At 53.1% G+C, this 27,236-nt stretch overlaps 1 protein-coding gene and 2 long non-coding RNA genes across 18 annotated transcripts in view; 2 read left to right on the top strand and 1 right to left on the bottom strand.

The window, feature by feature from the left end:
* Positions 1-27,063, bottom strand: part of CRAMP1 (cramped chromatin regulator homolog 1) — a 66,989-nt gene extending 39,926 nt beyond the window's left edge. For 10 of the 16 annotated variants that reach the window (XM_028840907.2, XM_028840909.2, XM_028840908.2 and 7 more), the window contains exons 1-4: positions 25,289-25,443; positions 24,391-24,737; positions 12,802-12,995; positions 6,198-6,351 (exon numbers count right to left, since the gene is read on the bottom strand). In XM_028840907.2, coding sequence (XP_028696740.1) covers positions 6,198-6,351; positions 12,802-12,995; positions 24,391-24,737; positions 25,289-25,398 — 805 coding nt within the window. In that variant the 5' untranslated portion in view covers positions 25,399-25,443. Of the gene's footprint in view, positions 1-6,197; positions 6,352-12,801; positions 12,996-24,390; positions 24,738-25,138; positions 25,258-25,288; positions 25,444-25,873; positions 26,073-26,712 lie in introns of those variants that run through there. The other 6 variants (XM_015125290.3, XM_077985084.1, XM_077985087.1 and 3 more) reach the window with 3 other exon arrangements.
* On the top strand, positions 10,555-12,691 carry LOC144337841 (uncharacterized). The gene is made up of 2 exons (XR_013411439.1): positions 10,555-10,676; positions 11,714-12,691. It is a non-coding gene; the product is annotated as an uncharacterized LOC144337841 (long non-coding RNA).
* Positions 14,610-19,417, top strand: LOC144337829 (uncharacterized). The gene is made up of 2 exons (XR_013411426.1): positions 14,610-15,798; positions 19,353-19,417. It is a non-coding gene; the product is annotated as an uncharacterized LOC144337829 (long non-coding RNA).
* Positions 27,064-27,236: the final 173 nt, after the last annotated feature.

The raw sequence follows: 27,236 nt of genomic DNA, 5'->3' as shown, positions 1-27,236 counted from the left end.
GACGGAGTCTCACTCTGTCGCCCAGGCTGGAGTGCAGTGGCTGGATCTCAGCTCACTGCAAGCTCCGCCTCCCGGGTTCACGCCATTCTCCTGCCTCAGCCTCCCGAGTAGCTGGGACTACAGGCGCCCGCCACCTCGCCCAGCTAATTTTTTGTATTTTTTAGTAGAGACGGGGTTTCACCGTGTTAGCCAGGATGGTCTCGATCTCCTGACCTCGTGATCCACCCATCTCGGCCTCCCAAAGTGCTGGGATTACAGGCTTGAGCCACCGCGCCCGGCCTGCAATTTTTAAAATAAAAAGTTAAACCAAACTGGGGGGTTAGAAATTTACCCCTAATAGGCAGAGGAAAGGTCCCCTGGAGGAGAAAACACAACACCCAGAACAGCTGGTTCTCGTGGAGGCAGCGGATGTGGCCAACACTAAACCTGTCATCCATCTCTGTACACAGGTGAGGCCAGCGGCTCTGCAACCTGGATGCTGCCTTCCTGCCTCACCTGTGCCCTCCCGTGACAGTGGATCTACACAGCCCGGGCCCAGGCGGGAGGAGGAGCCAAGGACAGGTGCTCACCCCTGCCTGACGTCTATTCTCCTTCCTCAGTAAGAGGCTCTGTTTTTTTTTTTGTTTTTTGTTTTTTTCTTTTCTTTTTTTGGAGACAGGGTCTCACTCTCTCGCCCAGACTGGAGTGCAGTGGCACGATCTTGGCTCACTACAACCTCTGCCTCCCAGGCTCAAGAGATCTCCTGCCTCAGCCTCCCAAGTAGCTGAGATTACAAGTGCACACCACTATGGCCTAGCTAATTTTTGTATTTTTAGTAGAGACAAGGTTTCACTATGTGGGCCAGGCTAGTCTTGAACTCCTGACCTCAAATGATTCACCTGCCTGAACCTCCCAAAGTGCTGGGATTACAGGCATGAGCCACCACGCCCGGGCAAGACCGCTGTTTTATTTGGGAGGCAAACAGGCTGGGACAGGACAGCTGGCTGTGGCTACACCACTGGAAGTAGTGGAGACTTCCAGAAGCCTGCTTGAGGAGCCTGATTTGGGCAGGAGGTTTCCCTTTTCCCACCCCTGTTTCCTCAAGAGTCACTGCCTGGAGCTGTCACCAAGGACAGCCAAGCACAAGAACAGGAGGCACCTGGGTCCTGCCTGCCCTGGGCGCCAGCCTCTAGGTGTCTCTGCCACAAGACAGCCAATTCTTGAGGCATTTGGGCCACTGATATTTTGCATTTTGTTACTGTATTACACCAGACCTAATCCTGCTAGGGAAACCAGGTGACAACACAGTCCAGGCCCCTTGGGGTCACTTCACAGAGCAGGGGTGAAGGCCATTGTCCCCTCTACTCTCACAATTATCCTCTCTAGTTCTCTCCTCAGAGACCTGTTCTCAAGGCTCTAAGACTGGTAAACAGAGAAACAGGCTTTCAAGATACGAGGAGGATTCTAGACCATGGTACACTGCTAAGTACAGGCCAGCTGCTCTCAAAGGCTCTTCTGAGAGAAAGACCTAAGGGCTCATCAGACTTTTTTCTTTCTTTTTTTTTTTCTTTTTTGAGACAGAGTCTCGCTCTGTCGCCCAGCCCAGGCTGGAGTGCAGTGGCGCGATCTCAGCTGACTGCAAGCTCCGCCTCCCGGGTTCACGCCATTCTCCTGCCTCAGCCTCCCGAGTAGCTGGGACTACAGGCGCCCACAACCGCGCCCGGCTAATTTTTTTGTATTTTTAGTAGAGACGGGGTTTCACCGTGTTAGCCAGGATGGTCTCGATCTCCTGACCTTGTGATCTGCCCGCCTCGGCCTCCCAAAGTGCTGGGATTACAGGCGTGAGCCACCGCGCCCAGCCTTCTTTCTTTTTTTGAGATGGAGTTTCGTTCTTGTTGCCCAAGCTGGAGCGCGGTGACGCAATCTCCGCCCACTGCAACCTCCGCCTCCCGGGTTCAAGGGATTCTCCTTCTCCTGCCTCAGCCTCCCAAGTAGCTGGGATTACAGGCATGCATCACCACACCCCGCTAATGTTTGTATTTTTACTAGAGACAGGGTTTCACCATGTCAGTCAGGCTGGCGTCAAACTCCTGATCTCAGGTGATCCGTCCGCCACGGCCTCCCAAAATGTTGGGATCACAGGTGTGAGCCACCACGCCGGCCTCATCAGACTTTCTTAAAGGAGCCCATGACTCAGGAAGCTTTAAGATCCACTATTCAGTAGACAAGCAAAATGTGGCCATCACCCAGTGGAAAATTATCCAGCCATAAAAAGGACTGGCACACACACAAACGAACCGGGAAATCCAACGCTGAGTGAAAGGAGCCAGGCACAGAAGGACATGTAGCATGTGATCCCATTTCTATGAAACGTCTGGAGTAGAAAGAGCCATAGAGACAGGAGGTAAACTGAGGGCTCCCAGCACCAGGGTACAGGGTTTCCTTCTGGGCAGTGGACATATTCTGCAACTAGAGAGTGGCAATGGCTGCATAACCTTTTAAGTGCATTAAGAACCACTAAGTTGTACACTTTAAAAGGGTGAATAATATCCCCATTTCTAAAATATGTTTTTAAAAGTCCACCATTTGAGGCCGGGTGCGGTGGCTCAAGCCTGTAATCCCAGCACTTTGGGAGGCCGAGACGGGCGGATCACGAGGTCAGGAGATCGAGACCATCCTGGCTAAAACAGTGAAACCCCGTCTCTACTAAAAAAAAAATACAAAAAACTAGCCGGTTGAGGTGGCAGGCGCCTGTAGTCCCAGCTACTCGGGAGGCTGAGGCAGGAGAATGGCGTGAACCCGGGAGGCGGAGCTTGCAGTCAGCTGAGATCCGGCCACTGCACTCCAGCCTGGGCAACAGAGCAAGACTCTGTCTCAAAAAAAAAAAAAGTCCACCATTTGAAATGACAAAAAGAAAAAAACCCGCAACCCAGAGAGAAGAAAGCAGCACCAGGAGCAAGACAGCGCAGACGAGGGGCCCCTGGGGAGGTGAGACCTGGGACAAAGCAGGGCTTCTGGCAGTGTCCCTGATGCCCCGCCTGGCCCCACGGCCTCCGACGTGGCACCTCATGTTTTGTTGCACACTCAGGGACAGGAACCAAGCTCACCTCATCCAAATTTTGAGTTCATGAAACAAAATCTCCTCCGAGCAATGGACAGCAGCAGGGAGCCGCAGATGTGCATGGAAACCACAGGAGATTAATACAATGAACACACACGCAAGGCCATGGCTCCCAAGCTGGGGGTGGAGTCAGTCCCTTTCACGCTCCTCACTTGCCACCACTCTGCGTCTTACTCCACCCGACGAGTCAGACAAACCCATGATAAAGTGCGCGCGGTGCGCTCTTCCAAACCCCAAAGCACAGGCCGGGTGCGGCAGCTCACACCTGTAATCCTAGCACTCTGGGAGGCAGAGGCCGGTGGACTGCCTGAGCTCAGGAGTTCAAGACCAGCTTGGCAACATAGTGAAACCTCATCTCTACTAAAAAATATAAAATTAGCCGGGTGTAGTGGTGGTGCGCACCTGTAATCCCAGCCACTCGGGAGGCTGAGGCATGAGAATCACTTGAACCTGCGAGATGGAGGTTGCAGTGAATTGAGATTGTGCCATTGCACTCTAGCCTGGGCAACAGAGCAAGACCCTGGCTCAAAAAAACAAAATAAAACAAAACTCCAAAGCACGCTAAAAATACATGTAACATGAAAAAGTTGGCACTCTGTTTGATGTGCATGCCACTCTGCTTGATGTGACAGTCCATGGGGCCAGTCACTTCACAGTGTCCTGGTGGCCTCCAGCTGGGCAAGTCAGCATCGGGTGCCCCAATGCCGCTGCACGCTGGCACAGAGGCAGGCGGCCCTGCTGAAGAGAAAATCAGGGCCATCAGAGAACTCGGGAGAACAGTGAGCTCAACAAGAAGGTGGCACATCACGTGGGGTCAAGCCAAAGATGCACGAAAAGGAGACACCAAGGCTGCAGGAGCCTGCTGTGTCAGATCAGGAAGAAGGGGAGACAGGGAGAGAGGGAAGCACAGAGGCCCACACGGAGAAGGGGAAAGGACCTGTGTCGTTGGGTGTGACCCCCAGAGAGATGTGAGGGAGCATTTACTCTTCACCCTAGACGGAGAGAAGGGCCAAAGAGGAATGAGGCCTCCTCACACCAGGAAGTTTAGGATTAGGAGGTTGTTTAACAGAGAAACAACCTTAGGATTAGGAGGTTGCTTAACAGTGACAAAATTAGAAAAGAAATGTTTGCTTTGACTGCCTTCTGAAATTGACTTGGGAGAAAGCTTGGGTTGGCAAGTAGAATGTGCATTTGAACCTCAGAAGAGGAGATGAGTCTACGCCGGGAGCCTGAGGGTCCCAAGACGCTCCCCATCCTACCTGCCGGTGGTTCAAGCAAAGCACGCTGGACTGAAGCTCCTGGAATCCCATCCCTCTCTCTATACCTCGTCTACTAAATAGCTGTCCAGTCCCCTCCGCTGCTGGCCACCTTCCCCGTGGAGAGCTTTCCAAGACCAGCCACAATGGATGGCAGATCCACTCTCATAGACTGACTTTCTTTTTTTTTTTTTGCAACGGAGTCTTGCTCTGTCGCCAGGCTGGAGTGCAGTGGTGCAATTCTCCTGCCTCAGTCTCCCGAGTAGCTGGGAGTACAGGCGCGCACCACCACGCCCGGCTAATTTTTGTATTTTTAGTAGAGATGGGGTTTCACCATGTTGGCCAGGACGGTCTTGATCTCTTGACCTTGTGATCCGCCTGCCTCTGCCTCCCAAAGTGCTGGGATTACAGGCGTGAGCCACCGCGCCCGGCCTGTTTTTCAAAAGGGCACTAATGAACAGTGCAAAGGACAGACGACACAGGAAGAGGCTGACAGTGAAGTCAGTGCTGCGTGCCACTCTGGAAGGCACGAGGCCACTCACCACAACCTGACATTAGTCACAACAGTCTTGGATGACAGGATCCAACCAGTGCTGAGATTTCAAATCAACAAATGAGCTGAACATGAGAAGACCAGCATAGGCATCAAATATAGGACAAAACGGAATTGATGTGCCATAAATAGGTGAAGTCAGCAGAAAATCTTACGTTAATGGTCACACGGATACAAAAGCAAACAAACAAAACCACATCGGCAGCAGACCCGAATCAAGGGGTGCCCCTAACGTGCAGAGACCAACAGCCATTTCCATGAATCTCCAGATATTTCGCAACAACCTCCCAGTGAAGGTTCTTCAGTGGAGAAGTTGTGTGGTGGGCAGGGGGTGTCTGCGGCCCTCAGGGCTCTGCCCAATCACACAGGGGAGCTGGGTCCTGGCTCTTCCCAAAGCTCTGGGCAACGCTGATGCACCATGGTCAAGATGCCATAACCCACCCAGAGGACACCACAGGAATGGCCAAGGCAAGTACTTTAGGTCACCACGAGGCATAAGCAAGGGCACAAGGAGGGGCAGCATGGCCACAGTCCAGGTACCCTGGGTCAGAACGTGAGATATCTGAAAGAAGGGTCAGAAGGCAGAGGGGTGTCCTGGGGGTGCATCTGGAAGGACCATGCTGTGCGTGAAGCTGCAGGAATGAAGAGCAGGGCCCAGCACAGGTACGCTGCTGGAGAGGTGGTTCTGATAGGCAGAGGCAGGAGGCGGCTAAGCCTTCCGGGGACAGAGATGGTGATGGACAGAGCGTCATCCGGAGAAGCCACCAGCAGCCAAAGGGTGCTCTGAGCCAGAAGCCAGAATTGTACCTGGGGATGACTTGGTCCTGTGACTAAAGAAGGGCCTGCACAGATCTGGGTCCCAGTATAGAGGGCGAGAGGCCTAGGGAGGCTGGCCATCCCCCAGGCAGACCAGCACCAGGCACGGTGCCTGCGGCCCAAGCCCCTCGCCGGACCATGGTGCTATCATTTGCAGTGGAGACCACAGGATTCAAGTGAGCCAGGGACCGAGAACTCTTTACACACACTCAGAGCCAGTGGAAACCCACAAAACGTAGCTCAGAAAAGCAGTGGTAAGAACCCTGGAGCACGGGATGCCACTTGCTGACAACTTGGTTTGACTTAGACGGCACATGATCAGTCAAAGCTCTGCAAGGCAAGGAGCCCCAGGCCAAGTGGCTGGTGAGAAAATGCCAGAAAGCAGGTCCGGCCGGCTTGCTGGAAGCTGCGCTCTGAGCAGAAGCTGGCCCTGCCTGTGGGCACCCCCAAGCCTGGCCCGTGGCGCACTCACCGTGGTCAAAGTCGATGTACTTGGTGATCTTGTGCCAGGTGCGGTAGTAGAAGTGGCGGACCTGCTCCTTGTTCTTCACCATGCTCGCTGGCTTGCCTTTCTTCTTGTACTTCAGCGCAATGTTGTTCTGAATCGCTTCAAAGTCTTTCCCATGCTGGAAAATAAATTCCATGATAAATGTAGAGGGGTTAAAACAATGTAGCTTTCTGTGCGAGATGGACCCTTTCCAAGGTTCCAGGAAACGAGAAAGGAGGCAGGCTGTGGACGAACAAGCTGCCCTTCCCAGCTCTTATCTGTGTATGAACTTCAACTTCAATTCCCTAGAACCTTAGGTTTTAATCAGGATAAAGGAGCAATGGGACCAGGAACAGAAGGATCAGAGCACAGGGATACCAAAGAGGCAAGCACCCTAGACAGGAGAAACATAAAGCTCATCACTTGGACAAATGGCTTAATGGCTAGAGTTCTTCAGAGACCATGAAATGAGACACCTCCATGAAGAAAAGCTCTGGAAGAGAAGCAATGTAGTCGTTACGGCATCTTAAAGAACATATCGGAAACATCCTCACTGCTTTAATCCGACAAAAAATATTCCATATTCAAACAAGGACAGCAAACGTGAACATTTAGTAAGTGAACCGCACAGAATATACTGATTATACCTGGAGGCCAACCCTTCTTTAAATACTTCTGTGCAAAAGCTGCGTGTGACTTAGACTTTCAGAAAAGAACTTGTGTTCTACAGAAGAGCCTCACCTCAGTGCTGCTTCAGGCACTGCCATAGAGAACCGAAGAACCGAGCATCTGATCATCTCATCAAAGCCAAGCTCCTAAGCACTGGCAGGGCTCAGCAGCAACCAGCACCCTCAGCGCCCAGGCCTTGGTTTCTAAATACCACTTTGCAAAGGGAAGCTGGGCTCCCAGGAGAAACAGCCGACTGCACAGCAGTGAGCAGCCACTGAGTCTGCAATGCCTGACGGCACCAGCACATAAGAATACACTGGTAGGCGATGGGGACGTGAGAAGAGGACATGGGAGCCAGCACGAGGCTCCCAGTGGCCAAATGGGGTACCAACGAAGTGAGAAAGCCAACAATGGCATGACGGATTATGACCCCCAGAAGAAAGCCAGCATCTGCCAGTCTACATGGTGCAGGTAACAGAGTAACTACACATGTGGGGGAGAAGACAGGGCTCCTCTTGGCACAGGACTCCCAGTCAGTAAACGTAGAAAGAATAAAGGAAACAGAAGGTCCTCACTGTGAGCAAACACCACAGTAACAACTGCTTCGGGGAAAAGGCAGCGATGGCTGCTGAAATCAGTGGGAGCAAAGAATGATGAGAAACACGGTATTTACACAGCCTCAAAGCCAAGCCACGACCCAGCCATGGTGAGACCTGGCGGAGGCCACCTGAGGGCAGCGACCAAGGCAAACACCACTGGGGCGGAGACAGAACACAATGGGCCGCCAACTGGATGCGCCAAGAGGGACACAGTATCACTGTTGTGGAATTCTTGATAGAAATGTGTAACACAGAATCACGAGGAAACGGCAGATCAACCCAAACTGACACAAGGGACATTCTACAAACCAACACGCTGTGAGTCTCCACAAGTGTTGAGGTCATCAAAGACAAAAAAAAACCATGCAAACAAAAAACAAAAACCCAGGAGCTGTCCCAGGTCACAGGAGACAGAGGAGTTTGGGCAGCCGGGTATGGTGCAGCATTCTGGCCAGGCTGGACCTGAGTGGGACCCTAGTTACTCTGAATCCCGCCTGCAAAGGAGCAGGGAGGGCCGTGTCTGTGCTCATACCCTCACCGCGGCGGCCCTAACGCTGTGGAGGCAGGGTGGAAGGGAACTGCTTTGTGCTGTTTTTGCAACTTTTTAAAAGTCTGAAATGTTTCAAAATGAAAAGTTAAGGGAGCCAGGTAGTGGCTTGTGCCTGTAATCCCAGCACTTTGGGAGGCTGAGGCGAGAGAATTGCTTGAGCCCAGCAGTTTGAGACCAGTTTGGGCAACATAGTGAAACCCCATCTCCACAAGAAACTTAAAAATTAAGCCAGGCATGGTGGCACATGCCTGTAGTCCTAGCTACTTGGGAGGCCGAGGCGGGAGGATCATCACTTGAGCCCAGGAGGTCAAGGTTGTAGTGAGCTATGGCACCCCTGCACTCCAGCCTAGGTGACAAAGCAAGACTGACTCTCAAAAAAAGATGTTTTTTTAAATTAAAAACAAAAAACATGCTGATTAAGGGGTAGTAACTAGGGAGTGGGATCCTCAGGGAAATGGGAACCTGGGGACTGGCGGGGGCTGGCCCCCAACCCTGTCCATCTCAGAAGACTCTTGGCAACTGGGGGAGCGTGAGATGAGTTGGAGGGGCCGGAGGGGGGAGGCGGCACTGTGCTTGACATATTGACACATTTTAGGATCTGTAACTCCCAGCAACAAAGGCTGGAGGTGAAGACAGAAGCTGCTGTGGGCTGGAGGGTGGGCCTGGAAGGCTGGCACCTCAGTCTGGGTGCAAAAATGAAATGAAAAATTAAAAACTTTAGAAAAAGTAAAACTTGTTCATTGTTTTCAAAAGGAATGGCAGGTAAAGCATGAAGAGGCGAAGCAGCATGAAGGGCTTTCCTGCAGGGTCCAGGCAGGCCCAGCCCTCCCCACACTCCCTGGGCCTTGGCGAGAACCATGACGAAGAACTTGATGGCTTCTGCATGTCACTGCGGGGTCGTCTACTCAGAGGTTCCCTGAGAACCCGGGTTCCAGGCCTCCTGCTCGCCTGTTCTTAACCTCTGCGGCCTCCTAAAGTCCCAGGGCATCTGTGTTGCGCCTGCCGTGTGTCTCCGAGGCAGCAAGCCCCACCGGACTTCTTCTTATTCTCAGTGTGACAAGACTGCTCTGTCCTGAGTCAGGAACCAGATGCACAGACGCTAACAGCAGTGAGAACAACAGACAGGCAGGGCTGAAAGTCCGAGGAAGCCGTCTGGGGTGAAGAGGCATCTGCAGCGTCCACAGAGCTGTGGAGATGCTAACAGGCTGAGGATGCCCCCGGCTGCCTGTGCACAGACGGGGAAGGCGTAGGTGGGGACAGAGAAGGGGAGCACCACGAAGCACAGAGGCCAGAGCAGAGGCCGCAGTCATCGTGCAGACGGTGAGAAGGAAGCACAGGACGCTGGCTGTGTGGCTGTCAGGTAGGAAATCAAGAACTGTATGGCAAAAACAAGCACGGACAATGGACGGATATAAGCAGGAACAGGAACATGAAATGAAGTCCGGGCTGGGTCTGTGCAGACCTGCCACAGAAATGGAAGGGTATTCAGAGGAAGGAGGCCAGTGCCCTGCCACAGGTGAATGCCCTCCCTGCCACAGGGAGAAGTCTGGACGGGCTGTAACTGGACAGGCGCCAATCTGAGCATGCCCAGCACTGCCCAAAGTAGGGTGGGCAGGGGCACCACTCTCGCCTGAGGAGCAGCTGAAGCAGGAGAGAATTCAGTCCATGATCAGCAGTGACCAACTGAGGCCCAGTGACGGCCGTGGGGTCCCTGCATCCAGTCAGGCACCAGCCAGCCTAGCTGCACCCCTCCCAGGGAGGCATCAAAAAGGCAGCAGTGGCCATGACAGCATGGCAGGAGCCGCACTTCTCAGAGCAGAGGCCTATGCCCAGCCACCGTCACCCCACAGCTCCAGGGTTCAGTCACACCTGCCACTGGCCAGTCAGCCATACATCAAGACCCCACCAGAGGCCCACATTGTTTTGATGAGACTCACAATGCAGAAATAAAACGTGTTAGGCCACATGCAGTGGCTCATGCCTGTAATCCCAGCACTTTAGGAGGCTGAGGTGGGCGGATCACCTGAGGTCAGGAGTTCAAGACCAGCCTGACCAACATGGTGAAACTTGGTCTCTACTAAAAATACGAAAATTAGCTGGGCGTGGTGGCAGGTGCCTATGATCCCAGCTACTCGGGAGGCTGAAGCAAGAGAATCGCTTTAACCCGGGAGGCAGAGGTTGCAGCGAGCCGAGATCACGCCACTGCACTCCAGCCTGAGCAACAAAAACAAAACTCCGTCTCAAAAAAAACAAAAAACAAAAAACAAACACGGTCCTCTCTCTTGCCCTCGCTCTTTCTCACATACATACTCAGATACAGAGAACCCACAGCAGAAAGCATTACATGATCAGAACAGCCAATTATTAATTATTATTACTAATTCAGGACTTCAGAACTCCTCAAAAAGCATCCACCCGATAGAAAAACTCTAATGAGCACCTTAACCCAATGGGAAGGAAACGAACTAAACTGCTTGAATAAAGGTAAAGGGGGGTCATTAACAAGGAACTCTTCCTCTGCTACTTTTTTTTTTTTTTTGAGACGGAATCTCTCTGTCGCCCAGGCTGGAGTGCAGTGGCCGGATCTCAGCTCACTGCAAGCTCCGCCTCCCGGGTTTACGCAATTCTCCTGCCTCAGCCTCCCGAGTAGCTGAGACTACAGGCGCCCGCCACCTCGCCCGGCTAGTTTTTCGTATTTTTTAGTAGAGATGGGGTTTCACTGTGTTAGCCAGGATGGTCTCGATCTCCTGACCTCATGATCCGCCCGTCTCGGCCTCCCAAAGTGCTGGGATTACAGGCTTGAGCCACCACGCCCGGCCTCCTCTGCTACTTTTAATGGACAACCACATCTCCTGCTCCCGGGCACCCAGACCTTCTTACAGAGGCTACAGTCTTGCCAAGGAGGAAAGGCCACGCCACAGGAGTAATTGTTTCAGGCAAGAATCAGCAATGGTTGCTGATTCTGAAAATATTCCAGGAATCGCAGGTCCTCCAAGACCAACAAACAGCTTAAAGGCACGATTTGGGGCTAGAATCTATATACAAAAACAGCCTCCTTGCTGTGCTCTAGAATCTACACAAAAACAGCCTCCTTGCTGTGCTCTAGAATCTACACAAAAACAGCCTCCTTGCGGTGCTCTAGAATCTACACAAAAACAGCCTCCTTGCGGTGCTCTAGATCCTCAAAGGGAAGAAAAGGAACACACGAATGTGTTTAAATGACTTCATACCTACTGAAACGGGACTCATGCACACTACTCTTCGGACAATCAGAGTCAAGCCACACTGTCACGGCAGTCGGGTCCACCTGGCGTGGGCAGAACCTAACCTGAAGCCCAGGGCGGGAGCGACCCTGGCCACGGCATGCACCGTAGTCAAGTCTCACGCCCACGTTTATGGGTGTCTCCTTTTCTAATGCCTCTCTAAACACCTCATTCCAGAGCCTCCATTTCTTTCTTGAGCATTCTGCTCCCCAGGCTTGACAAGACTTCTCCATCACACCAATTAATTAGCTACTAAAAGAATAAGGCTCCTGGGAGGCCAAAGTGGGCAGACTGCCTAAGCTCAGGAGTTCGAGACCAGCCTGGGCAACAAGGTGAAACCCCATCTCTACTAAAATACAAAAAATTAGCGGGCATGGTGGCCTGTGCCTGTAGTCCCAGTTACTCAGGAGGCTGAGGCAGGAGAATTGGTTGAACCCAGGAGGTAGAAGTTGCAGTGAGCCAAGATCATATTGCTGCACTCCAGCCTGGGCAACGGAGTGAGACTCCGTCTCCCCAAAAAAAGGACAAGGCTCACTGATCATGAACCTACTTCTAATATTGTATGCCAAAGAAGCAGTCTGAAGTATGAAACGTGCACACAGATGTTTACCACAGAGTAAACATCACTTGCAACAACAGAATCTGGAAGGATCTCAGTCGTCCTTAACCACACAGGAATGGCCAAGCAGAGCAGTGGCTGGCCAGGGCCTCGAGGGCCACCCTGTCCGGTGTAGCTCTTCAACTCTGCACTGCGGTGGCAGCAGCCGCAGACAGTACATCCACCCTGGCCATGGCTGTGCCCCAACACGATGTTTTTACAAAAGCAAACAGTGAGCACACAGGCAAGGAGAACATTTATAGGCGTTAAAAAAAAATACAGAGCAAAAGAACTATGAAACACCATGAATAATGCAAGCAATGGTAATTAAAAAGTATGCTCACAATAATTACAAGGATTTAGAAAACAATAATGCAGGTGAAACTGGCCAGCAGGGAGCACGGGCATTCACTGGGCAGTGGGGTCAGAGAGTGACTTCTCTCTATTTTTAGGACTTTCCATTGTGTCTCAAGTCAGCGGCAACATCTCGTGAGGTTTCTCAGCTATGCTGGCCCCCGCGGCAAACACTCCCTTGTGCCTCCCCTCAGAGGCCATCCCTCCTAAACCAGCCCACTCAGCACAAAGGGAAGGCCCTGAGACAAGAGGGCCTTCAGTCAAGAACATCTCTGAGACAAGCGGTGAGAATATCCAAAAGGAAATGAAGGAAACACACAAAAACACCTCCTCACAGACACCTCACCAGTAATAGCTTCTAAAATCTCAGTGAGGAGATAAAATGGCCAAGGTCAGTGGGCAGGGCCTGGAGCCCACACCAGCCTCGGCCACTGCAGGGGTCCCCCAGGAACCTGCGTTCTAGAATCTAACAGCAGAGAGGAAGCACGGGGAGCAGAGGGCAGGGCTCTGAGAGGGATGCCCAGGCTGCCTGGCCGTGCCTCTACAGCCTACTCACCTCGTACAGCCCCTCGAAGAAGGTGTTCTTGTCCTCTGTGCTCCACGACTCCCACTGCCGCCGGACCTTTTTGCCTTCTTCCTTCTCGCCACCAGAAGACCCTAAGTTCCTGGAGGAGGAGCGCGAGCCCCCTGCAGGGGCCGCAGGGGCAACCCCAGACACATTTCCAGACGATGATCCACCACCTTCAGCTCCTTGGAGAGAAAGCACCGTACAGTGATCTGTTCCCGAAAGCTGGCGGGCCGGGCAGGACAGAGGGCCAGAGGGAGGGAAGGGCCCACTGCCCTGAAGTCCCACTCCACACTCCTCAACTGAGGACACTGGCAGACAGCACCCAGGACCCACGGCGCCAGCGAGGCTGCTCAGGACTGCCAGGATCTTTACCTGGCCAAATGACCCTCAAATGCTTTTACAGTTAGAAAAGGAGCACGATTCTATGTGAAACCGTGTACCAGCACAACACTGCCGCTTAAGACACCCTGTCCACAGTGCAGACAGAGATCTCTTCCATCTGCAAAATGAAGCCTCACGTCACATTTCGTGCATGTTTCTTTTGCAAATGAGGTTTTTGGCTGAAATATTCTTACTATCTTTTCAAAAAAGTAGGTTGAGATTCAAGCTCAAGAAAACATTTAAACGTGTACAACACCACCTTCTTTTAGATTAAATCAGTGCTTCGGAATATGAACCATTTAATGCCTAAGAATCTTTAGTCTTAAAACTCCTTATCCTCAATCAATGCCCACCAACAAAATGTACTGTTCTCAGAATGACCTGGTAACCTTGCAAATCGTACTACAACATCAGTCCCCAATCTCATGCCGAGTCCTCTGAGACCAGGCAAGGAGGGAAAAGCCCAAGACGACCCCAAGGAGGTTTCAATCCCCAGCTGTGAACTGAGAACCCCGGCCAGGCTCCGCCGAGACCGCGGGCAGAGATGTGGCAGGAGTCAAAGACCGCAGATGAAAACTTTTCATGGCCTGACACACTCCTCCCACCCATCTCAGTTCCTCCTTCCACTGGGAGCGGGAACTGTCAGGGTATCCCTGTGATAACCAGGGTTCTCTTTATATGGAACTGCAGGACCACAAAAAGTTGGGAAACCTTCAAACTCTGAAACAAAAACGTTTAAAAATCAAAAGCCAGCTGGGCGCGGTGGCTCACTCCTGTAATCCCAGCACTTTGGGAGGTTAAGGTGGGTGGATCACTCCAGGTCAAAAGTTCGAGACCAGCATCCCCAGCATGATGAAACCCCATTTCCACTAAAAATATAAAAATTAGGCAGGCGTGGCCAGGTGCAGTAGCTCACGCCTGTCATCCCAGCACTGTGGGAGGCTGAGGTGGGTGGATTACGAGGTCAAGAGATCGAGACCACAGCAACACTGTGTCTTCAAAAAAAAAAAAAAAAAAATTAGCCAAGTGTGGTGGGCGCCTGTAGTCCTAGCTACTTGGGAGGCTGAGGCAGGAGAATTGCTTGAACCCGGGTAGTGGAGGTTGCAGCAGACCAAGACCACACCACTGTGCTCCAGCCTGGATGGCAGAGCGAGACCCTGTCTCCAAAAAAAAAGAGGGAAAAGCCAAGCAAACGTAGATTATTGTAAAAATGCTTTCCTAATGAGATAACCACAGGCTCTTCCGTCCAGATCCGCTTCCGGGTCGACCCGGAAGGGGGCTGTGCCTGGGCAGCCACATGCAGGCTGGAGGCTCAGTGCCTCACCCGGTGGTGGTCTGTCTTCAAATTTGGAGGCGGAGGTTGCAGAGAGCAGAGATCGCACCACTGCACACCAGCCTGGGCGACAGAGTAAACTCAGGATAAAAACAACAAAAAAAGAGCTTAAAAGAGGAAAAAACCTCAGCCTCTCAGTCGCACCAGCCCCATTTCTGGTAGTCAACGTCCGCATGCGGCCATCATTGCAGAGAGAGCTACCAGACGGTGCTGCACCTGAATGTCCAGTATTCACAGCCCACTGGCGTGGAATAAACAACGCGTTCCAAGTGTGTCCCGCCCAGCCAGCTTTCCGGCTGCTCCATTTCCATCCTGCACAGACAACAGAAACAAAACTCAGGTATGCAAACGCTCTGCGCTACAAACTAGGTTAATCAAACGCCTGACATGTTATCTGGCCCTGCTCATTTCTCACCAAACTTGGACTTAATCAACCTGGTGCTTCCCCAGAACCTGGGGCTTTCGCAGATGATGGACAGGTTCAGATGCCATTGGAAACATGACTCTTCAGTACAGGAGCGTGGATTCCTCACGTGGAGTCACTTCTGCAAGGACTGCCTGTCCACCTCTGCACCACCCACAACAAAGGCTTGCAGAGCCATTTTCAGGTTCCTAAGAAACACTCGCCAAACTATCTTTTTCCAAGACCACAATTTGCTAACCGGCTCTGCCATTACATATCAGGTTTATTTTTGCTAGCCCATGTTGACATTAGGTATATTTGAAAAAGTAACAGACATAAATTTCCTAAAATTCCATAATCCAGATGTCTTGCTAAATCTTACTGGATCACAGCACTGGTGATCCAAGACAAGGAGTGTGAAACAGTAAACGCTAACAGAATGGAGTGTCTGAGCTGGACGGGTTCTCAGAGGTAGACAGGAGGCAAAGGCACACAGAAGTGAAAAGAAGGCACAACAGTAAAGGCAGCTCTGACGAGGCTGGTAAAACAGCACCCATTCCTCAGAGGAGCAGGCCACCTCCCAGCAGCCCGAGGCAGGTGCGAGGTGCTCACCCTTTCCTTCTGATGTTTTAAAAATGACACATTCTCAGTAGAGAAAAGTAAAGCAAGATGTACATCCAGAAAAGAAGGCAGGCCTGAGGTTGGGAGTTCAAGACAAGGCTGGACAACATGGTGAAACCCTGTCTCTACTAAAAACACAAAAATTAACTGGGCGTGGTGGTGGGCGCCTATAATCCCAGCTACTTTGGGAGGCCGAGGCCGGCGGATCACTTGAGGTCAGGAATTTGAGATCAGCCTGGCCAATATGGTGAAACCCCGTCTCTACTAAATATACAAAATTAGCCCCGTGTGGTGGCGTGCACCTGTAGTCCCAGCTACTCCGGAGGCTGAGACAGAAGAATCACTTGAAATCGGGAGGCAGAGGTTGCAATGAGCCGAGATCGAGCCACTGTACTCCAGCCTGGGTGGCAGAGATTGTCTCAAAAAAAACAAAGCAGATTGCCAGGCGTGGTGGCACACACCTGTAGTCCCAGCTACTTGGATGGCTGAGGCAGGAAGACTGCTTAAGTCCATGAGTTCAAGACCAGCCTGGGCCACACAGGGAGACCTTGTCTCTACAAAACAAAACAGACAAAAAACTCCCAAAAAACACGACAAGAAAGCAAATCGCCCCAAGTACATTATTCTAGACTTGGAATGCTTTTTTGGTTGTTGTTGGACAAGGAGTCTTGCTCTGTCACCCAGGCTGGAGTGCAGTGGTTCAATCTTCGCTTACTGCAACCTCTGCCTCCCAGGCAGTCAATTCTGGCACCTTACCCTCTCAAGTAGCCAAGATTATGGGCACACACCACCACACCTGGCTAATTTTTTGTATTTTAGTAGAGATGGGGTTTCACCGTGTTGCTCAGGCTGATCACGAACTCCTGAGCTCAGACAATCCACCGGCCCTGGCCTCCCAAAGTGCTAGGGTTACAGGCATGGGCCACTGCGCCCGGCCTAAACTTGGAATGCTTTTTAAAAAAGAATCACAGACTTCAAAGCAGAAATGGACGGTGGCCTCTGGTTTACCCCTAAAATTTCAGATGCAGAAGCGGCTTCACTGCTTGACCTCGGCTCACTCAGTGACTACAGCTCAAGCGAAATGAAAATAGAAAGTGAGACCAGAGACACCTGGTGGAATACAACAATGGCAACTTGGGCAAGGCCACCCTCAGCTCAGAGAAATTCAGATGAAAACAAAAGGTGATGACTGAAGGAGAAGACAGAGAAGCAACAAGAAAAATGAGAGGAGAAAGGCAAGAGATGGAAAGAGAAAACGACGTAAACAAAACTAGGTGGGCTTCTCTGGGTGCAGGACACCCAGCGAAAAGCAGAAGGCCAAAGCCAGGTCCATCTGTGACTGTTGTTGAGACCACAGAGGCTGAGCATGGTCTGCACAACGAGGAGAACCATCGAGAAGCCTGCAGGAAGTGGGGTGCAAAAGCAGGATCCCCAACAGTGTGCTCTTTGACAGCAAGAGCCGTGTGGGACTCTCCCACGCCCAGGCCTGGTCCCAGGCCTCACACATGGCAAGTGCTCAGTGATAGCGCAGGGTCCCATGGAGCCCAGATAAAGGGCCTCCCCATGCTCCCTCTGCCCCTGGGCAGCCCCAGACAGCACATCCCAGGCTGCTGGGACCCAGGTTCTCCCAAACGGAACCCGCCTTCCTGTTTAGTCCACGTCAGTACCACAGTTCTCCAGAGGCCACACTGCTACCTAATTTCCCCTTCCCATCTGCACTGCGTACTTCTCAAGCCAGCTCTGTGCTGCCCAAGTAGACAATTTCAACAGCCTCTTCTCGGGGCTCCCAAACCCCAGCACCTGCCGAAGCCTGCTGTGCAGAGTGTGCAGTGAGGGCACAGCCATGTGGCCCCAGTGCACTCTCCCAGCTGCTGACCCCTCTACCTAGCTCCAGACAGGCCCTACCACCTGCTCTTTGCAACACGTCCTCTTCCCCATCACATGTCCTAGGTTGGCCTGGAATGTCACCACCTGTACCCCTTCATATCACCTTAAGAACAATTATCCATATCTTTCAACTGGGGAAGCTGAAGCACGGGCTGAGTAGGTCACCCACAAAGCCACACAGCTGCTCAGTGCCCAGCAGGCCTGGAAGTAACAGAACCTGCATTTAAATGGCGCCTTTAAAATGCATTCAAATGCCCTGTTTCTTCCTGTCCTCGCAATGTCCTGTCCTCACAATGTGTAGCTATCTCCATCTTACAAATGGGGAAACTTTCACAAGTTATTAATAGCAATATGTCATTTAAAAAAAAAAGAAACGGGGAAACTGAGGCTTTAAAAGCCCCAAAGTCAGTAGTCAGCAAGAACCCAGCAACCTTCTCACTCGAAATCCAGGCGTTTCCCATGTCGTGCCATCAGAACAGCTCTGAAAGCCAAGCAGCACACACTGTCCTGTCACAGAGCTGGAGGATCAGGGTCGTGGTGCGGGGGATACCGACCTCAAAGTCCCTCCCTCAGTCTGGAAAAGGCGAGAATTAAATGACTTACCCAAAGGCACGCGGCTAATAGACAGCCAGAGCTGGGCCTTTGGAAGATGTCTGTCTCTAGACGTCAGAGGTCAGACGCAAAAGCCCAGTGACACCCTGTCGTCGTCTCTAACATCAATTCACTGTCCTGGAGCACTCTTTCTGTGGTTTGGTGAACTTCCTTCCGAGGGTTAGGAACAGTAAAATCAAGAGTGACGGAAGACCCACTAACTGCGAGGAAGTCAGTGACTGGTCTGGAGGTGAGGGGACTGCAGTGAACACACACGTCTCCCCCATGCTTCACTCATTCTCAGCTAGAAAGGCACTGGCGACACCCGCTCGTGGAAGGGCATCTCCAGACTGGACCACGCCCCAACCCCAGCACAGGGACACGTCCTCACGGCCTACGTCTGCAGCATAAGAGCGCAGGGACCCTTCCCAGGAGGCCACGGATGGCGCAGAAACTGCAGAGGTCCGACGCATCCACCTGCAAGTCTCCTGAGGCATTCTGTGCCTCTCCTAACACAGGGCATTGCATCAGATGCTGGTGCTGGCAGCTCCGGTCTTGGAGCCGGAGTTGTGGCTGAAGGCTTTGTGGACACCATCTCCACCAAGGTCACATGGCAGGATCCTTCAAGCAAGCCAAGTTGCAGGCAAGGTGTCATCTCAGATGAGTCCTGAGCCTCCCTTACCCACCCTATCGTCATGCATGCACAGTGCTGTCACTCCATCCTATACGACAGGCAGTCAGTGAGCAAACGGGGACCCCTCCTGACCTCACATCATGCCATCAATCTAAAGATCTGGTCCACACTCCAGGCGTGCCTGCAAGAGCCCTGGTCAGGGTCGCCCGACTCTGAGATGTTCTCTTTCAGGTTCTGAAGCTGACCTGAAACCTGATGGTCTCCACAACACCCCCTGGGAGTCACTCACACCGTCCCCCTCTCTGCTGGGACTCCCACCCTCAATGCCTGCAAAGCTCAGCGTCCTCCTGCAAGCTCCGACCAGCACCGTCTCCTTGAAGATTCTCCCCTTCCACAAATATTTGAGAGAAACACAACTATAACTCCACTGTTTCTATAAAAGCGTATGCCCTCTTCATCAAACACCAGAAGATTTCTAATTGTATCCTGTAAGTATTTCACGATATCCCAACGAAACCGCAAACTCCTGGAACGTCTCATCTTTTCCGCGTCTCTAACGCGGTTCTTTAGTGTTAAAAATGCTGCTGTGCCAGGCGCGGTGGCTCACGCCTGAAATCCCAGCACTCCGGGAGGCCAAGGCGGGAGGATTGCCTGAGCTCAGGAGTTCGAGACCAGCCTGGGCAACATAGTGAAAGCCCGTCTCTACTAAAATACAAAAAATTAGCCCGGCGTAGCAGCGAGCGCCTGCAGTCCCAGCTCCTCAGGAGACTGAGACAGGAGAATTGCTTGAACCTGGGAGGCGGAGATTGCAGTAAGTCGAGCTCGCACAACTGTACTCAAGCCCAGGCGACAGAATGAGACTCCGTCTCAAAAACAAAACAAAAACAAAAAACAAAACCCCGCTGCTGTTACCAATGTGACAAAGAGCTTCTACACACCACTTTATACAACAATGTTAATTTTCACATTTCTGATTTAGATATCTGGAAGCATCTCCCTGTTATCTCGATATCCTTATACCACCCAAAATAAGACACAAAAATGAAAATCGAAAAGTCTACTTCATTAGACAACTTCACAACTACAGACACCACAGAAACTAGTTTTAATATCAAAAGTATATAGGTATTTGAAAGGCAGCTCAGCCTTCAAACCATGTTTAAATGTTGCCTTACCTACTTTATCTTTTTTAGTTTTGTTTTGGTTTTGAAAGAGGGTCTTGCTGTGTCACCCAGGCTGGAGTGCAATGTCCACAGCTCCCTGCAGCCTCCAACTAGCAGCCTCAGGTGATCCCCCCGCCTCACACTCCGGAGCAGCTGGGACTACAAGTACAATCTTTTATAAGACGTCTCTTTGAAATATCTAGAAACTACAATCAGTACACAGATTATACAAAATATAAATTAGTGCAAATTGTGCACAGTTGTTTACCGATTCCTACACACAAATGACTGTCACTTCAGACTACACTACCCTATTTTGGAGATGGTGCATTTCCCCATCCATGATGGAACTGCAGTTCTTCGGAGTGAGTGAGGGGGGCTAAAATAAGCAGAGGCTCTCTGTCCCCACCCCCAGTGTTCTCTCATCCCATCTGCCCCAGCAGAGCACCAGCATTCCTGGACTTCTACTCGCCCCACAGGTAGGCCCCTTACCCCCCCAGCCTGTGCAGCCTCCTCCTGCAGTCCTGTAATCTTGAAGCTGCATGCATTTTTCATGGCAGAAACACCAGGTGCCTGTTAAACACCTTATGGCTTAAGGCAGGTGTTTATTTTTATTTTTATTTATTATTTATTTTGAGACGGAGGCTCGCCCCTGTTGCCCAGGCTGGAGTGCAACAGCACAATCTCGGCTGACTGCAACCTCCGCCTCCTGGGTTCAAGCAATTCGGAGGCAGGTGTTTATTTTATCCCAAAGATGGACCAGTTTGCCCAGGGCCAGCCGGACCACGAACTGGCCAAACAGGGAACGGTATTAGGACCCTGTCATGTGACCGACGTCTTTCAGATGATTTCTGCGGCTCTGAGCCAAAATCTCCCGTGCGTCCCAGGGTCACGTGGGTGGTGTAGCAGAGCTGCAGGAATGTCTGTTTTGGGATTTCTGGCCTGCAGTTTACCTTCTGCTTAGGTTGAGCACTTGACTTAAACAATCTACTTCAGGTTCTGCACTCATCTAAAAGCAAAATTACAGAGATGCAAGATGCCTGGCACACAGGCACTAAATCACAGCTACCAACCCTTTATCAATGCAAAAAAATTTAAATTTGAAATTGTACTAGAGGCCGGGCGCGGTGGCTCAAGCCTGTAATCCCAGCACTTTGGGAGGCCGAGACGGGCGGATCACGAGGTCAGGAGATCGAGACCATCCTGGCTAACACGGTGAAACCCCGTCTCTACTAAAAAATACAAAAAAGTAGCCGGGCGAGGTGGCGGCGCCTGTAGTCCCAGCTACTCGGGAGGCTGAGGCAGGAGAATGGCGTGAACCCGGGAGGCGGAGCTTGCAGTGAGCTGAGATCCGGCCACTGCACCCCAGCCTGGGCGGCAGAGCAAGACTCCGTCTCAAAAAAAAAAAAAAAAAAAAAAAGAAATTGTACTAGAAAAAAAAGCCTTTTGCATTGGAGCCAATAAACAGTCTCTTCTTACAGAGAAAGAAAACACACTCGCATGCACGGAAGTCAAGCAAGGAGAGACTTTCCTTTACTCCACAAGTCCTTTCTTCCAGATTCACTGTGAGAGTCTCCGGCCCACTGAGACTGAAACTGGCAAGGGCAGTAAGTAATCAACCAAAGGAACTGCCAGTGATTGAGTTACGTATTCCTTAGGCATAATCGAAGTTACATCATTTCCAAGTGAAAAATTGAAAAATGAAGTATTGATCGTTTCCTCACTGACAGATGCTCACCACTCCAGATGCAGATTTCTCCAGAATGTAAGAGGATTCTCCCCTGAGCATTGCTCTGAAGGTGAGCTAAAGAGTGTTGCGTGGCAACTGCCACCACCCGGCCTTCTTTTCTGACGGGTAATGGAAGTGACGACTGAGCAGAGGTCTCTCCAAAGACTGGTGTCAGAGGCTGTCCTGGGCAGTGAAGTGCCTCCCAAGGCACCGAGGAACCTGAAAGCAGAGAGCAGCGGACAGGCAGCCTTCCTTCCTGGGAAGCTCCGAGGCAGACAGTGGCCAAGAAGTTCTGAGATGCAAAGGAGACCCACTTCCTACTCCTCTCCCAAAAGCCACCATTACAGCTTAGTTTATTATTTGCTTAAAGATATATTTGCGGCCGGGCGCGGTGGCTCAAGCCTGTAATCTCAGCACTTTGGGAGGCCAAGACCGGCGGATCACAAAGTCAGGAGATCAAGACCATCCTGGCTAACACAGTGAAACCCCGTCTCTACTAAAAAATACAAAAAACTAGTCGGGCGAGGTGGCGGGCCCCTGTAGTCCAAGCTACTGGGGAGGCTGAGGCAGGAGGAGAATGGTGTAAACCCAGGAGGCGGAACTTGCAGTGAGCTGAGATCCGGCCACTGCACTCCAGCCTGGGCAACAGAGCGAGACTCTGCCCCCCCCCCCAAAAAAAAAAAGATATATTTGCTTGTGGCCAGGTGCAGTGGCTCATGCCCGTAATCCCAGCACTTTGGGAGGCCCAGGCGGGCGGATCACGAGGTCAGGAGCTCGAGACCATCCTGGCTATCACAGTGAAACCCCGTCTCAACTAAAAGTACAAAAAAAAAAAAAAAAAAAAATTGGCCAGGCATGGTGGTGGGCACCTGTAGTCCCGGCTACTTGGGAGGGTGAGGCAGGAGAATGTTATGAACCTAGGAGGCGGAGCTTGCAGTGAGCTGAGATCACGTCTCTGTACTCCAGCCTGGGCCACAGAGCGAGACTCCATCTCAAAAAAAAAAAAAGAGATTATTTGCTTGCTAAAGTGGGATAATGGATATGTCAGGAGGAGAACAAATTCTAATAAATTTGCATTTTATTAATATTAAAACATAATGAAAAGTCCCACGCTTCTCCAAGCCACACAACGGGACAAGAAGCAGAGAAAGAAGTGCCAGCGACCTGAGCGTGAGCCAAGCTCAGGAAACGTTCTGCACTTCAGCAAGCCGCTCTCAACTATACAAACAAAAGCAAGCCTCCCCTCATCCCAACTGCCAAAACTCTACCTGATCACTAACTCTCAGCAGCACTTCACTTATTCATACTAGTAGCCACGGACACGTCTGAGAGTGCTTTCACACCGACGCGCCATTTCATTTTAGCAGCTGCACTTCAAGGGGCTGAAGCAGCTGCTCTCGTTCCTTGTCTCACAGGTGAGCACACCCGACAGAGAAGCATCTCCAAGAGGGTGAAGGGGCAGAGCAAGGTTGAAGACCGGGGCATGGGGGACGAATGCTGGCTGGACTCGAGGTCCAGGGCTTCTGAACCATGAACAACAAACCTTTGAAGGAACCATGGAGCTTACGTGAGCTTAGACATACCTGTAACTAGCAATAAAAAACTAGTAACAAGCAAAGCCACTCATGTTTGCCAAATTGATCAGCAACTTTCACACCAAAATAAATTTATATGAGGCAAGTTTTAAATTCTGAAACGTGCTAAGTTACCTTATATTTACATCTCTAAATAAGTATACTTATGTCAGAATTCTTTACCAATGTGTAAGGCCATGATTCCGGAGGCCAGCCTTCTTTGGTTGAGAATGAGGCAGGAGAAGTGGGCTCAATGAAACACACTTGGCACACATCTCCAAAGCAGGTTCTCCATTAGTTCCTAATATATTTCCTTTCCAAAACTACCAGGACCACTCAGAATTTAAATGAACATTTCCCAAGGAAGGAAGTGAAAGATTTTTTTTTCACGTGAAACTCACTGGAAGTTGATGTTATATTTGCTATTTATACAAAGTGCTGCACATGTGGTCGGAAACAAAAGGAATCAAAGAGCCATTCACCTGTGTAAGGAAAAGCACAAGGCTGAAATAGAAACAAAAGCAGACAACAATGAAGTACTGGCACATGGAGAAGAAAACTAACATGTCGTTTTCTTACTATCTTGGTAGAGACCCCAGCTAAGTAGCAACATTCGCCATCACCTCAGAATACAAGGGCGAACACTACAAACTGTTGCTTGTTCACGTGCATCGTTTTCACCACTCTTTCCTTTCTTTGGCACAGAAGTAAACTCCAGTTGCAACTCAAAGGGCCCCATCTCTATGCCCTTCCTACTTTCAAGCCAGGAGCTCTTGAAGAAGAGGACAGTGAGTCCAAGTCAGACCCCAATGATCCTTTCTCCGCTTCTTACCCATCTTCCCCCAATGAGTTTCAAAAGCCTGCTCCTTTGGTGCATTGCCACCGCCTGATGTCTGGGAAAGAGACACAGCAGGTACTTTTTTCTCTTCCCCTTTCCCAAATATTGTCCGCTGTTTGAAACAGACAACCATAGAAAACCATCAGTGATCCTCTGGGAAGGAAACAGCTTTAAGGGATATCTTCACTCCCCCCAAGAAAGGATATTCACTGCCTCTTCAAAGAGTTTAAATATAGAAAGTCGCAGCCTCTTCGAAGGAGAGAGGGGACACATGCCCGATAAGTGCCACCCAAAGTGAGGGCCTCAGTGCAGGCCGCGGGATGGGTGAGCTAGGGTGGAGCCCGGCTGGGGCGATGGGTTCCTCTCCCCCGCGGCACACCCCGGAGAGGGGCTGGGGTCTCCCAAGGTGACGGGTCGCCCTACCTTTTCCGCGGGGCCCCGAGCCACCGGCGTTGCCGCTCCCCAGGGCGCTCGGAGGGTCCTTCCTGGGCCTCTTGCTCTGCGGCCGCACGCTGGACCGGAGGAAGTGGTGCTGGTCCTGGGGGCTGCCTTGCGGCGGGGAAGACGCCTGCGGCGCGCCGGGGGGCGCGGGGGCGCCGTCGGCGCCGGCCCGGGGGGTCTTCTCGTCCCTCTTTGTGCCGCTGCTCTCCTCGGCCGCGTCTGCGCCGCCGGCCCCTTCTCCTTCCAGGGACTCCTCATCGGCCGCCCGCTTGCCCAGCTTCTTGAGCCCGTCCTCCCCGCTGCCGCCGTCGCCCAACTTCACTGTCATCCTGCGGCCGGGAGAGGGGAGGCGGCCGGTGAGGCGGGCGCAGGCCGGGAAGTTTAGCGGCCCCGACGCGCTCTCAACATGGCCGCCGTTGTTTGTTCCAAATCCCCTCTCGGCGGCTGGGCCCGGCCCGCCCGAGCCCGCCCGAGCCCGCCGCGGCCCCTGCCGCCCCCACGCCGCCGCCCCCGGCTCTGCCCACCGGCCCGGGACCCTGCCGGGCCTCCCCGGACGCCCCCTGGCCAAGGCCCGCGTCCAGACGCCCAGGCCGGCGGCGGGAGGGCGCGACAGCTCGGCGGACCCTGCCCGGCCCCGGCCCCGGCCCTTGGGGCTATGGGACCACCGGAGCGGGCGCGAGTCCGGGCACGGCTGCGGGTCCGGGCCGCCGCGCCGCCCGCAGTCACCTACCCGGCGGGGCCGCGGCTCATGGCCTGGCCCTAAGCCCCGGCCTCGCTCCCTGCGCCGCCTCGGCCGGCCGGACCGCAGCCCCAGCCCTAGCCCCTCGTCCCACCCCCTCCCCGCCCCCCGAAAGGCGCGGGGCTCCCGGGCCCCGCGCACCTGCCCCGCGCGCTGGTCCCCAGGGTTGGCCCTAGAGGAGAGCGGAGGAGGCCGGATCCACCCTGGGACGGGAGAAGCGCGGGCTCGCCTGCCCGCACGGGGAACTCCATGGTGGCCCAATGCCGCCGGCCCGCCTGCTTATTTTAAAACACACGTAAAGAATAATCAGCTCCGGGTCTCTGGGAATCTTCTTCCCAGGGTGGGAGATGGGAGCTGCTGCGAGGATGTACCAGTCAAAAATGCTTTTGCAACAAAGGAGCCTGTTGCATGGAACAGGTTGGAACCACCCGGGAAAGTGACAGCCCAGTTATGTCCGGGTCCAAGGGCAAGAAGCGGTAGAAGACATGGGTGTGAAAACTCTTGGCAGCAATTAATAAAATTATTACGTTAACTTTGCTACCCACTGCCCTGTAAAATGTCAACAACAAAATGCAGTGACTAAAAATGCTGCAGCCCAGAAAGCGGAGCCATTCAAAAATAAACTCAGGGAATCAGGTACACACCAACCGCTTCAGCCCAGAAACAGTCCGGGACGGGCACGTGTGAGGAAGCAAAAAGGCTGAAGATTCCTCAGCAGATACTGACCCTGCGTTCAACACAGCTGATGAGAACGGGGGCATTTCCACTTCCAAGGAACACACGATCGAGGCACCAACACTAACCACGAAATACAGGGACGCGGGCGAGGACCTCTCTTTCCCAGAGATGGGGAAATGGCTTCAAAGTCGCACTGATGCCCCCACCCTGAGGTGCAGATCACGCAAGGATCCGTGGCCGTTTTCTCCTGTGGGAATTGGTCTAGCGAATCCCTTGAGTTCACGCTAGTTTGTAAAAACTCTGCCAAAGAACAAAACCACCCACGACAAACACCCCAACTGAAGGCACTTGGTGGCAGAGAACTTCCCACTCTTCCTCCTCAGCCCACCCCTTTCTACTCAAGAAGCCCAAACCCCCAAAGACCTCTTCTCGGGCTCCAGAGAACCCCGCTGCCCAGGGGCCTGTCCGCCCGCAGGCCACGCGCGACCCAGGCAAAACCAACTCGGCCCCCGGAGTGAACTCGCCCGCTCGCCGGGCTCCACTCCCAAGACGCCGACCGAGCACGGGCACGCGCTCTTCGCCGCCGAAAGGACCGACGCCGTCCCGATTTTACCCTAAGGGCCAACGAGCACGGGGATGGCCTCCTTTTCGCGAGAACCTCCAACCAGACTGGACCGTTCTCGGAGGCGCAGTCTCCTCGAGCCCCGTCCCGCTCCGCACCGGCGCGCGTCTCGCGATGGGGACGCAGAAGCCTCCTCGCCCCGAGGCCGGTTCTGGCTGTACCGCGCGCTGTGGGAGCGACGCCTCCCCCGCGCTCTCCCGCGCCGCCCCACAGGACCCCCTGGCCCGGCCTCGCCATGACAGCCCCAGCGCCCAGCTTTGGTCACCTTTTTCATCAACGCCGGGCGGCAGCCTGGCTTCCCGGGGCCTCCCCGGGTGCCCGCAGAACCAGCCGGGCCGGGCAGCCGCGGCCCCCGAGCACCGGCTGCAGTGAGGCGGCGACGCCTGGCTGGTCGTCCGCCTTGGGAGCGACTGGCCGAGCGGCGCTAGCCCCGGCACGTCCCTTCCGCGGGCCGGCGCGCAGTTGAGGGGGCTGCGGGCGCCGATACTGCCGCAGCTCAGCCTAGTAAAGCCGGCCCGCCGCGCTCAGCAGCAGTTCCGGCTACGGCGGCCGGTGGGGGCCGCACGGACGGCGCGCGGGGGCGGGGCCGGGGCGCGCGGGCGCGCGGGGCGAGGCGACGAGCGCGGGGGCGAGCACGCCCAAGGTTTCTTAGGGCGCGTCTCCGCAAAACGGCGCCCCCATTGGCTAGGTCTGGGCGGGCGCGCTCGCCCGGTGGGCGTAGGGGGCGAGCCCACGGCGCGAGTACTGTTGTGACGCCAGTCTCGCGACCTTGCGGACTGTGCGTCTCTT

This window comes from Macaca mulatta, chromosome 20 (genome assembly GCF_049350105.2).
Source record: "Macaca mulatta isolate MMU2019108-1 chromosome 20, T2T-MMU8v2.0, whole genome shotgun sequence".
In the NCBI taxonomy this organism is placed as follows: Eukaryota; Metazoa; Chordata; class Mammalia; order Primates; family Cercopithecidae; genus Macaca; species Macaca mulatta.
The sequence above is the reverse complement of the archived record's forward strand: the minus strand, read 5'-3'. Positions and strand labels throughout refer to the sequence as shown.